The sequence below is a fragment of the Tamandua tetradactyla genome, chromosome 6 (assembly GCF_023851605.1).
Source record: "Tamandua tetradactyla isolate mTamTet1 chromosome 6, mTamTet1.pri, whole genome shotgun sequence".
Classification (NCBI taxonomy): domain Eukaryota; kingdom Metazoa; phylum Chordata; class Mammalia; order Pilosa; family Myrmecophagidae; genus Tamandua; species Tamandua tetradactyla.
Window position 1 is genome coordinate 46,434,145 of NC_135332.1, and position 12,313 is coordinate 46,446,457.

The 12,313-nt window shown below is 36.0% G+C and overlaps 1 protein-coding gene across 5 annotated transcripts in view; it reads left to right on the forward strand.

The window, feature by feature from the left end:
- Positions 1-9,746, forward strand: part of CCT6B (chaperonin containing TCP1 subunit 6B) — a 52,326-nt gene extending 42,580 nt beyond the window's left edge. For 2 of the 5 annotated variants that reach the window (XM_077165164.1, XM_077165165.1), the window contains exons 11-14: positions 5,512-5,645; positions 7,028-7,130; positions 8,420-8,492; positions 9,012-9,746. In XM_077165164.1, coding sequence (XP_077021279.1) covers positions 5,512-5,645; positions 7,028-7,130; positions 8,420-8,492; positions 9,012-9,084 — 383 coding nt within the window. In that variant the 3' untranslated portion in view covers positions 9,085-9,746. Of the gene's footprint in view, positions 1-5,511; positions 5,692-7,027; positions 7,131-8,419; positions 8,493-9,011 lie in introns of those variants that run through there. The other 3 variants (XM_077165162.1, XM_077165163.1, XR_013177692.1) reach the window with 3 other exon arrangements.
- The last annotated feature ends 2,567 nt before the right edge of the window (positions 9,747-12,313 follow it).

A 12,313-nucleotide genomic window follows, 5' to 3' on the forward strand; every position in this document is an offset into this window, starting at 1 on the left:
GTACCTGATGCTTCCTGTCTTTGTTGGGCCATATAACTGCTTCAGGACTCCAAAATTTGTGTTAGTTTGAGAGGTTCAAAAGTTCCTTGGGAATTACTTAATTTTGGAAAATAAATTGCATATTCAATCTTTGTGTTAATATTTCACTCCTCAAGATATTCAAGCTGGAACTGTTAGGAAGCTTTTGGCTCTGAGTAACAGAACCCCAACTCAAAATGTTTTTTTCCTTGAGGTGGCTTTGTTTGCTGACCACAGGCTAGCTGGTTGCAGCAGTTCGAAGTGTCATATCCATTGATTCAATGGTCGAATATAGAGATGGTATCCTCCTAGTTTTCTTCCTTAATGGTGAGGAAGGTATTTTTCCCCATTACTTCCCAGCAGACTTCCTGAAATCTCATGGGCCAGAGCTCCATCATATGCACATTTCTGAAGTTGTAAGGTTTTGAGGCTGGGCAGATGTCCAAATCAAGGTATCATCAAGGTGATGCTTTCTTTCCGAAGATTCATTCATTACCTGCGATCCTTTGTTCTTCTGTCAAATGACAAGGCACATGTGACATCTGCTGGAATCTCCCTTCTGTTGATCTCAGCTTCTTGTTTCCTTGGCTTTCTCACAATAGAATATTATTTGGCCATTAAAAGGAATGAAGTACTTATTCAAGCTATAACATGGATGAATCTTGAAAACAATATAGTAAGTGAAAGAAGCCAGACACAAAAGGCCACATATTTTATGATTAAATTTATAAAATATGTTCCATATATAAAAGATATTCCAATATAACAAAAAGTTAGTATTGTCTCTGTTAGTAGTTGCTGGGGACTGAAGGAAGGGAAATAAGGAGCAATTGCTAATATGTATGAGGTGATGAAAATGTTCTGGATTCGATGGTTGTACAACCTTGTAAATATATTGAAAATCATCTCAAAGTACACTTTAAATGGGTAAATTTTATGGTGTGTGAATTATATGTTAATTTAAAAAATAGGGTATTAAGAAATGTTGTTAACAAGGGGTCGGATTTGTCTGGAAAGCAGAAACAGAAGTGAAATGACGGTCAAATAAAAATTGAAGTGGAAAATTAGAACCTAGGAAAAGGGATATAAATACAGCAAACATAATAGTTGCTATAAATATTTAAGCTGATAGAATATAGAGGGATACAATCAGTTATATAGATTTCATGACTGAAAGGGGGAAAAAAAGCAAATCAGTTCCTAAGTGGAAACAATGTAGGGCTTTATATAAGGGGTCACTCCCTTATGTAACGTTTGCTGACCCTGATTCAAGTTTTCAAATTTAGTGGTATAAAGTTAATTCATAATATTCCCTTGTTATATTAATATCTGTAGCATCTGTAGTGGTGTCACCTTTTTTAGTTCTGACATTGGTCATTTCTGTCTCCCTTCTTTATCCTTGATGAGTCTGTCTTAGAGGTTTATTTATTTTATTGATCTTCTCAAAGTACTGACTTTTATTTTCATTGTTTTTCAGCTTTAAAAAAGTTTTCATTGATTTCTACTCTTATTTTATTTTTTCCTTTCTTCTGCTTATATTAGATTTCATTTGCTTTTACAAATGTCCCAATTAAAGCAAGTCTATAGAAATGTCCAATCTAAGGCATCCAGGGAGAGATGCTTTGGTTCAAGAAAGCCGATGAAGTTCAGGGTTTCTCTCTCAAGTGGAAAGGCACAAGGTGAACACGATCAGGATTTCTCTCTTGGCTGGAAGGGCACATGGCGAAAACGGGGTCATCTGCTAGCTTTCTCTCCTGGCTTCCTGTTTCATGAAGCTCCCCGGGAGGCATTTTCCTTCTTCATCTCCAAACGTCACTGCCTGGTGGACTCTGCTTCTTGTAGCTATGTCATTCTTTGCTCCTTCAGAATCTCCTGCATTCTCTAAAATGTTTCCTCTTTTATAGGATTCCAGTAAATTTATCAAGACCCACCTAATCCAGTTTAACAACCACTCTTGATTGAGTCACATCTCCAGGGAGATGATCTAATTACAGTTTCAAACATATAGTACTAAATAGGGATTAAAAGAAGTGGCTGCCTTTACAAAATGGGATTAGGATTAACGCATGGTTTTTCTAGGGTGCATACATCCTTTCAAACCAGCACAATGCTTTTTTGTATATATTCAGTATATAACAGGTAACTTTTAAATGTGATAGGAGGGGAGGAAGTGATCACCTTGTGGGTAGACAACTCTTTTGAGTCGTTATACTTTGAAGTGAAGCACAGTTAATAAAAAAAGGTTTTGGATAAAAGGAACGATTCTTTTGTATTGTTTTATTTTAAAGATAGGTGATTCCAAAGCATTTTTGCTGATCCAGGGAAGAGTCATGCTTTATAAAACCACAAAACCAGGTGCAAAAGTTGCATCCTGATGTGAAAATTGGGATATGTTCAATCAGAACTTTTGCCTTAAAATCATAAGAACAAGTAAAATTTTCCAGAGGTAGCAGTTTGGGTTTTGCCCCAGCATTGAAAAGCAAATACTTCATTAAGTCCCAAGACTTCCATACAAACTGTGGCCACATCATCTTGGCCTAATATTTTTTTCAATCAAATATTATAATCAGCCATCTGCCACAATTATAATTACCTTTAATTTTTTTTCCATTTTATTGAGATATATATATTCGCTTACCAATTAATCATCCAAAGTGTACAATCAGTGGTTTACAGAATCATTGTATAACTGTGCATTCATTATCACAATCTTTTTGAATGTTTTCATTCTCAAAAATAAATAAATAAATAAAAATAAGAATAAAAATGAAGGTAAAAAAGAAGCACCCAAAACATCACATATCCCCCATACACCCCTATTGTTTATTTATTTTTTGTCCTTTTTTTTTTCTTACTCATCTGTCCATACTCTGGATAAAAGGAGTATTAGTCACAAAATTTTTCTAATCACATGAACATACTTTAAATGCTCTATAGTGGGTGCATGGGTGGTTCAGTGGTAGAATGCTCACCTTTCATGTGGGAGACCTGAGTTTGATTCCTGGACCATGCACACACATCCCCAATAAAAAAATCATCTTTAAGAATCAAGGCTATTAGATTACATTTCAACAGTTTCAGGTATTTCCCTCTAGCTACATCAAAAATTGAAAAAGGATACCTATATATTGCTTAAGAAAAAACTCCAAAATGACCTTTTGGCTCTGTTTGAAATCTCTCAGCCAGTGAAACTTTATTTTGTTTCATTTCTCTTATCCCTTTTGGTCAAGAAGCCTTTCTCACTTTTATGTTGCCAGGGCCAGGTTCATCCTGGAAGTAATGTCCCACGTGCCAGGGAGATTTGCACCCCTGAAAGTCATGTCTCACATTGCCAGGAAGGTTTATATGCCTGGGAGTCATGTCTCATGTAGGGGGAGGAGGGCAGTGAGCTCACCTGTGGAGTTGGCTTAGAGAGAGAGGCCACATCTGAGCAACAAAAGAGGTTCTCTGGTGTGCTGGTTTGAAAGGATATATGGACCCTAGAAAAGCCATGTTTTAATCAAAATCCCATTTCATAAAGGGAGAGTAATCCCTATTCAATACTGTATGTTTGAAACTGTAGTCAGCTCATATTCCTGGAGATATGATTTAATCAAGAGTGCTTGTTAAGCTGTTTAGGTGATGACATGTCTCCACCCATTTGTGTAGGTCTTGATAAATTTACTGGAGTCCTATAACACAGGAAACATTTTGGAGAATAAGAGATTCAGAGAGAGCAGAGAATGCTGTAGCACCACGAAGTGGAGAGTCCACGAGCCAGAGACCTTTGGAGATGAAGAAGAAAAGTGCCTCCTGCGGAGCTTCATGAAACAGGAAGCCAGGAGAGAAAACTAGCAGACGATGCCATGTTCACCATGTGCCCTTCCAGATGAGAGAGAAGCCCTGATTGTGTTCGCCATGTGCCTTCTCACATGAGAGAGAAACCCTGAACTTCATTAGCCTTCTTGAACCAAGGTATCATTACCTGGATGCCTTAGATTGGACATTTCTATAGACTTGTTTAATTGGGACATTTTCACAGCCTTAGAACTGTAAACTAGCAACTTATTAAATTCCCCTTGTTAAAAGCCATTCTGTTTCTGGTATATTGCATTCTAGTAGCTAGCAAACCAGAACATCTGGAGATGACTCTTAAGCATAATCATAAGCAGGCTTAGTTTCTCTCTACACGAATAAGTTTCATAAGATTAAGCTCCAAGATCAAGGGCCTGGCCTATCAAGTTGCCAGTCCCCCATGCTTTGTGAGAATATCAGGAATTCCCCAGATAGGGAAGTTTAATCTTTCCGCCTTTTCCCCCAGTCCCTCAAAGGGACTTTGAAAATGGGTAGTCACCGGGAATTGAACCTGGGTCTCTGGCATGGTAGGTGATAATTCTTCCACTGAGCCACCGTTGCCCGCCCTGAAAATATTTTTTAATCTTTTGCCTAGCTTACTCTGGGATGTATCAGGGTATCACACCAACCTGTACAGACCAACAAGATCTCTGTTCTAGTTTGCTAGCTGCCAGAATGCAATATAACAGAAACAGAATGGCTTTTAAAAAAAGGAATTTAATAAGTTGCTAGTTTACAGTTCTAAGGCCCAGAAAATGTCTCAGTTAAAACAAGTCTATAGAAATGTCTAATCTAAGGCATCCAGGGAAAGATACCTTGGTTCAAGAAGGCCAATGAAGTTCAGGGTCTTTTTCTCTCAAGTGAAAAGGCACATGGCAAACACAGTTAGGGTTTCTCTATTGACTGGAAGGGCACATGGCGAACATGGCATCATCTGCTGGCTTTCTCTCCTGGCTTCCTGTTTCATGAAGCTACCCAGGAGGCGTTTTTCTTCATCTCCAAGGGTCGCTGGCTGGTGAACTCTGCTTTGTGATGCAACAGCATTCTTCTCTCTCCGAATCTCCCTCATTCTCCAAAATGTTTCTTCTTTTATAGGACTCCAGAAACTAATCAAGACCCACCCAAATGGGTGGAGACATGTCTCCTCCAATCCAGTTTAGCAGTCACTCTTGATTAAATCACATTTCCAGGGAGATGATCTAATTACAGTTTCAAACAATGTAATACAATACAATACTGAATAGAGAGTAAAAGAAATGGCTGTCTTTACAAAATGGGATTAGGATTAAGATATGGCTTTTCTAGGGTACGTATTTCAAACCAGCACAATCTCGCTCCCTATTCAACATTCCATGTAATTATGGTGTTAAATGTATTTATAGAGGACTAAGGTAAAGGTGGAAGAAATGAAATAAGAGCTGTTTGTAGCAAGTTGTCTATACCTACCATCCTTAATTGTTGTATACAATTTAAGGATGTTTTATGAGACAACTGAGTAATCATTAGGCTGTGCAACTTATTTCATTTCAGTATATGTTTACATATATTGTAGAAGCAGGCAGCATGATAAGAAACATTTGATTAGCTAAATGCTTTTTTTTTTCTTTCTGCTTTTCTATATGGTATATATTGCCAATCATTTTTTTTTTCCTTCAATAGGTTGTGTGGTTCCAGGGGCTGGTGCAGTGGAAGTGGCAATAGCTGAAGCTCTTGTTACACACAAGCATAGTATAAAAGGAAGAGCTCGTCTTGGCGTCCAAGCTTTTGCTGATGCCTTACTCATTATTCCTAAGGTACAACTATCATCATTGCCAGAGGACAACTGGCTAGACAGCAAAGGTATTTAATTAAAAATTGTACATATTTAACAGTTAGCAGAGTAGAAAGGTAGGTATTTATTTGTGTTTCCAAACGCAGTTTTTCTCTTAGATATTTTATCACTAAAACAGAAACTTTTGTGATAACTGCTGAGTTCTTTCAGAAGCTTCACGAAATTACCTTTTTGCTTCCTTTTCTAAAGTATACCTCTTTTGAAAGTAGGTCCAAAAATTTCCTTCATAAATGATCCAATCATAATCGAAATGTTTAGAACTTAAAATTTAATTAGATTTTTGGGTAGGTCTTTATTCTGTTGATAGTATCCAGTGTTGTCATTTAACCTGTGAAAGGTGAAAACTTCAAGTGGTTGTACTCTCAGATACTAACTTGCCTTTGTCATTGTAATTTAATTCCTTTAGAAAGGAGACAAACCAGATTTTTCCATTTGGCAACAGAAAGACAGAAATATTCCATTCCTTTTCCTTTGCCCTAATCTGGATGTGAACCACTTAGAAACACATGAAAAAACTATTTCAAATATGCTATTGCCATGAACTAAAACATTAGTAACAATGCCAGCAGAATCTCTTCGATATTGCTACTAAAATTATCCGTAATTTTAGAATCTTTGTGAATTAGATGTCTGTTTTTTCTTTCCCCAAAGCAGCAAAGTCAGTAAGTAACCATACTGTGGTTGATACAAATTGGTAAACACTGTATATATAAATACTATAGATGAATTTGGTTTTGAGTACAGGTATTTACATCCCTCTTGCCACGGGGTCATGACTTTCCTCATGGAACTGAGGGTCACAGAGATACTACAGATATGCCAGTTTCCCTACACAAGTGCCTGGAAAAAACTGGGGGATATGCAGCTGGAGGGATTAGAGGGAACTGGAATGTGATTCTACTTCCTTCCTTCTTTCCTGTTTTTTTTTCTTTAATTCTTTTGCACAGAAGGATATTAATGCAGTGGGGTGGGGTTGAGGGAGCTCTGATGTCCTCAGAATTTAGTATGATGTGCATAGGGTAAGTGTTTAGGTAAATATAAAACTACCAGATAAAATAATTTGATTTAGATTAAGAATAGAATTCTTCAAATAAGAACACTATGATTTAGCATATTATGAATACATTTTCACAAAACTAGAGTGTTGTGCCTTATTTTATGTATTTGATATTCAAATATATACGTGTAGGGATTCTTCAATACATTAATTATTCTTTTTACGTTTTTTTTTTTTTCCTGCATGGGCAGGCACTGGGAATCGAACTCGGATCTCCGGCATGGCAGATGAGAATTCTGCCTCTGCCCACTGTTGCACCACCCTAATTATTCTTTTTATATTTAAAGGTGCTTGCTCAAAATTCTGGTTATGATCTGCAGGAAACACTAGTAAAAATTCAGGCTGAGCATTCCGAATCAAAACACCTTGTTGGCATAGATTTGAATACAGGTAAGAAAGTAAAGAAAAATTAGCTGCTTAATAAAGAAAAAGGTTATAATATAGTGACCCAGATCTTACAATAAGGAAGTGGGAGTTTGAGTGACTTTAATATTTAAATGTTGAGTGCCTTAAACTTCTTAAAGGAAAATCTTAATTTAAGAAATAGTTATTGGGTGCTTATTATTTGAAGCTTGGGATTCATCATGCAACAAAACAGTAAAAAATCTCTGTCCTTGTGAGTTTACATTTTGCTGGTGAAAACAGGCAATAACTAATAAATCTGAGCACACTAACAAATGCTGTGAAAGAAATAAAAGAGTAGAATGTGAAGAAAATAAAAAGTAGAATAAGGATGATTGTGAATGCTTGAACAGGAGGGTGAGGAGGGAGTTGCAATTTTAAAGAGGAGGGTCAAGTTAGGCCTCAATGAGGAGATATCTGTTGAAAAAAGTCAAAGAAAGTGAGGAAGTTAGCTTTGTGGTTATATGGGGAAAGAAAGTTCTAAGGAGAGGTAATAGCCAGTGGAAAAGTCAGTGTCTGATGTTTTTGAGGAAGAGGAAGCAGGTGAAAGAGGTAATAGAAAGACAGATCATCTATGGACATGTAAGCCAGTCTAAGGTCTTTGGCTTTTAGTCTATTGGGATAGGGAGTAACTTTGAACAGAGTTGTGAGTTGGTCTAATTGTTTTTAAAGGATCACTCTGGCTACAGAGCAACTAGAAGGCTGAAATTACTGTTAACTGAATTAACTGGGGTGGAGCAGGTTCTGGTGGGAGGGTATCAGCATTCAGCTTTGGCAGAGTTAAGTTTGAAATGTCTGTAGACTTCTGAGTAAACGGGTAGTTGGATATATAAATCTGAAGCTCAAGAAATAGATGTGGGCTAGAGAAAAAGTTAGAGTCATCTGAGTGTTGATAGTTTAAATCCATGATATCACATAGAGAGTGATTGTAGATGGAGAAGAGGAGAGCCCCCGGAGCCTTTGGGTAGTCCAACATTAAGAACTCGAAGGAAACAAGGGGAAGAAGCAAACTAGACAAAGAAGTAGTCACTAGTACAAATGAGAGAAAACAAGTGAAGTATGATATCCTGGAAGACAAGTAAAGAAAGAATAGTCAAGAGGGGGTAGTCAACTATGTCAAGTGCTGCTTATAGATGAGGCCTGAGGATTTAACAGTAGATCATTGGTGACTTTGACAATAGTAGTTTTGGTATTGTATTAAATATTATTAGACAATACCAACCAATATTACTAGAATATCTTAAGATCATAGTGTTAAAATTGTTTTTACTTTGCAGGTGAACCAATGGTAGCTGCAGATGCAGGAGTCTGGGATAATTATTGTGTGAAAAAACAACTTCTTCACTCTTGGTAAGTCTATATTAAAAAGAAGAGAGAAACCTTTAAGTACATAATTGAAAACATTAAAATGTATTACTTTTGCTACCCTACAGCGTAAAAGTGTATGAAAAGGTATCTCAGTATTAAACCTAGCTACTGTCATTTTATATAATACCTTTTATAGTTTAGTTCTAACAGTGTAAGTTATAGGAAAGGTTAATCTTACTGTTTATCTGGAAAGGGGGAGGTAAGAAAAGAAATTTTACTGAACTAGTACTTCATAGTGGGGAAAATCAAATGTGCTAAAAAATTATCTCAGCTTTGGTGGAATGTAAAATCAGGCTCCCACCTTATCAACAAAGGAGTTGAAATTATAATACAGGGATTGATGTTGGTATTTATAATAGCTTTGTCTCATAAAATCTCACACCAGCATTACTGAAGAGTAAAGTACCCTTCATAGCTGAAGATTGCTAGGGGGAAAAGATAAGGGTGGATTGATAGTTATTACTCAACCTCATTACTCAACCTGTCATCTTTTTGCCTCAGCACAGTGATTGCCACCAACATTCTCCTGGTTGATGAAATTATGCGCACTGAGATGTCATCTCTTAAAGGGTGAATAAGTTCAAAACCAACTCTTCTAGAAGCTGAGGTTTAGAACATCTTGCATCCTGCTACCATTATATGGCCTGAGCCACTCTTAATTTTACACAATAAATGCAGTTCATTATTTGTTGGTCTTTTCAGGCTCAAAAATGTGTCATTAAAGTATAAGGACAGAGTTAGAGGTTATCCTGGAGGTTATTCTTATACATTATAAAGATATCCCCTTTTTAGTCTATGGTGTATTGGAGTGGCTGGAGGGAAGTACCTGAACTGTAGAGCTGTATTCTAATAGCCTTGCTTCTTGAAGATGATTATATAGTGATAACGCTTTTACAGTGTTACTGTGTGATTGTGAAAACCTTGTGTCCTTTTAACTAGGATATGGACAGATGAGTAAAAAATATGGATAAAAAATTAAATAATAGGGGGAACAAAGGTTAAAATAAATTAGGTAGATGGAAATACTAGTGATCAGTGAGAGGGAGGGTGAGGGGTATGGTATGTATGAGTTTTTCTTTTTTCTTTTTTACTTCTTTTCCTGGAGTACTGTAAATGTTCAAAAAATGATCATGGCGATGAATACACAACTATGTGATGATATTGTGAACCATTGATTGCATACCATGTATGAAATATTTATATGTTAAGAATGTTTGTGTGTTTGCATGTTGTTTTATTAATAAAAATATATTTTTAAAAAGTATAAGGAACACAAGAAATATTTTCATAGTAGAGCAATAATGATGGAAATATTGTCTTGTGAGAGTCCAGTTTTTACACTTTATTATACGCTATTGTGGTTTTCATAAAATAGAATCTATTATGATCCTTAGACCTTTTGGATAACTTTAACTTTGTTAAAATAGGGAACACAATTTTAGAGCACCCAAGTCAAATTTCCAGTTTATCAGAAGAGTAGAAATTTAGCAGGGCATAATGTTTTATCCTCTCTCAAAATTCCTTCAGTAACTTCCTGCCGCTACTCTTTCCTTTTATAATATGACACCAGTTCATGAGTATAGTTTTGGTTGCATTGGTTTATAATACCTGACTCAATTTATTTTGTATCTAGTTTATTATATTTTATCTGGGTCTCTGTATAAGTGATCAGAAACTTATGCCACTGCGCTAGCTCTGGTGGTTCTCTGGATGGTGAGATTAGAATAGGTTTCATTTAGAAGGGTAGATATTGTTGACACTTAAACTGAGGAATCATTGTTTTTGACTTTGAATGCAGCTCTTCCTTATAGGTGTTAGAGCAATGTCTTTCTTGTCCCAGACTCTAGAATTCTTCTTTTGTACTTTTTATTATTATATTAGGCTCCTTGTGGTTAACTTTTTTACATGATTCAAGTTAAGAGATTAAAATATAGCAGCTGTGTTAATGGAGCTTTAGTCTGTTTATACATGTAGAAGTTTCCTCTAGCCATTTAATGCCTTAGTTGAGAACCTGTAATTTTTTTTTAACTTTTTTTATTGTATAGTATAACATATATACAAAGCAAAGAAATAAAAAAGCAATAGTCTTCAAATCACTCTTCAACAAGTGGTTATAGGACAGATCCCCGAGTCTGTCATGGGCTACCATACGATCCTCTCATATTTTTCCTTCTAGCTGCTCCAGAATATAGGAGGCTAGAGGGCTTAAATACTTTCTTATCATCACAATAAACTTTTTCTCTTATTTTTTTTGTGTGAAAAATATCATATATACAAAAAAGCTATACATTTCAAAGCACAGCACCACAATTAGTTGTAGAACATGTTTCATCCAGACTTTGACATGGGTTACAATTTCACAACTTTAGGTTTTTACTTCTAGCTGCTCTAAAATACTGGAGACTAAAAGAAATATCAATTTAATGGTTCAGCATTCATATTCATTTGTTAAGTCCTATCTTCTATGTATGATTCACCATCACCTTTGATCTTTCCATATCTCTCTTTAGGGGTGTTTGGGCTATGGCAATTCAAAATTTTTGATATTGGAAGGGCCTGTCACTAATATGGGGTAGGGAGATGGATCTATCTGATGTTCTGAAGAGGCTGGGCTAGGTTTCAGGACTTATCTGGACCAGGGACACATTCTGGAGGTTGTAGGTTTCTGAAAAGTTATTCTAATGCCTAGAACCCGTATGGAATCTTATATATTGCCCATGGTATTGAAAACCTATAATTTTATAGCCTGCTTTTTTTTTTTTTTCATTTACTATGTCAGCATCTTTCCAAGTTAATAACCATACTTCTGAATTATCATTTTTTGTGGTTATATGACATTTCATTGTTTGGCTGTACTGCAATTTATTTAACTAATTCTGTTTTCAGTTCCATTGCCATAATAAACAAAGGTCTCCAGTTTTAAAAGCATATTTTAAATCCTTATTTTATAGGATATGCCTTTTAAAACAGATATACCAATCATATGTTTAAATTATGAAATATTTCACATATACCGAAAGGATAGAAAATAACACCCTTTTACTCTGCATCTAGCATTAACAAATAGTAGCAGTTTGCCATGCTTGCTTTAGATTTTCTTTCCTTCTTATTTTTTTAAATTTAATGTAATTTTATTGTGAAAATAACATATATACAAAAAAGGCAATAATTTCAAAGCACACTGCAACAATTAGTTATAGAACAGATTTATAACTAATTGTAGAAAAGATTTCAGACTTGGGTATGGGTTATAGTTTCACAATTTTAGGTTTTTCTTTATAGCTGCTCTAAGACACTGGAGATGACAAGAAATACCAATATAATGATTCAGCTGTCATACACATTTGTTAAATCCTGTCTTCTCTGTTATAACTCCACCTTCTCCTTTGACCTTTCTCCCAGTCTTTGGGGGTATTTGGGCTAGGCCCATTCTAACTTTTTCATGTTGGAAAGGACTGTTGATAATATTGGATAGGGGAATGGAACTAGTTGAATGGAACTAGCCTCTGGAGAGGCTGGCTTCTCTGGGTTTCAGTACTTATCTGGCCTAGGAAACCATCTGGAGATTGTAGATTTCCGGAAAGTAATCAAGTGCATGGAAACTTTGTAGAATCTCAGATAGAGCCCTAAGTGTTCTTTAGGGTTGGCAGGGATGGTTTTGGTTGGGATTTGGCAAACCATGATAATTAGCAATATCAGGCTGAAGCTTGCATAAGAGTAGCCTCCAAAATAGCTTCTCAACTCTATTTGAACTCTCTCAGCCATTGATACCTTATTTTGTTACAATTCTTTCCCCCCTTTTG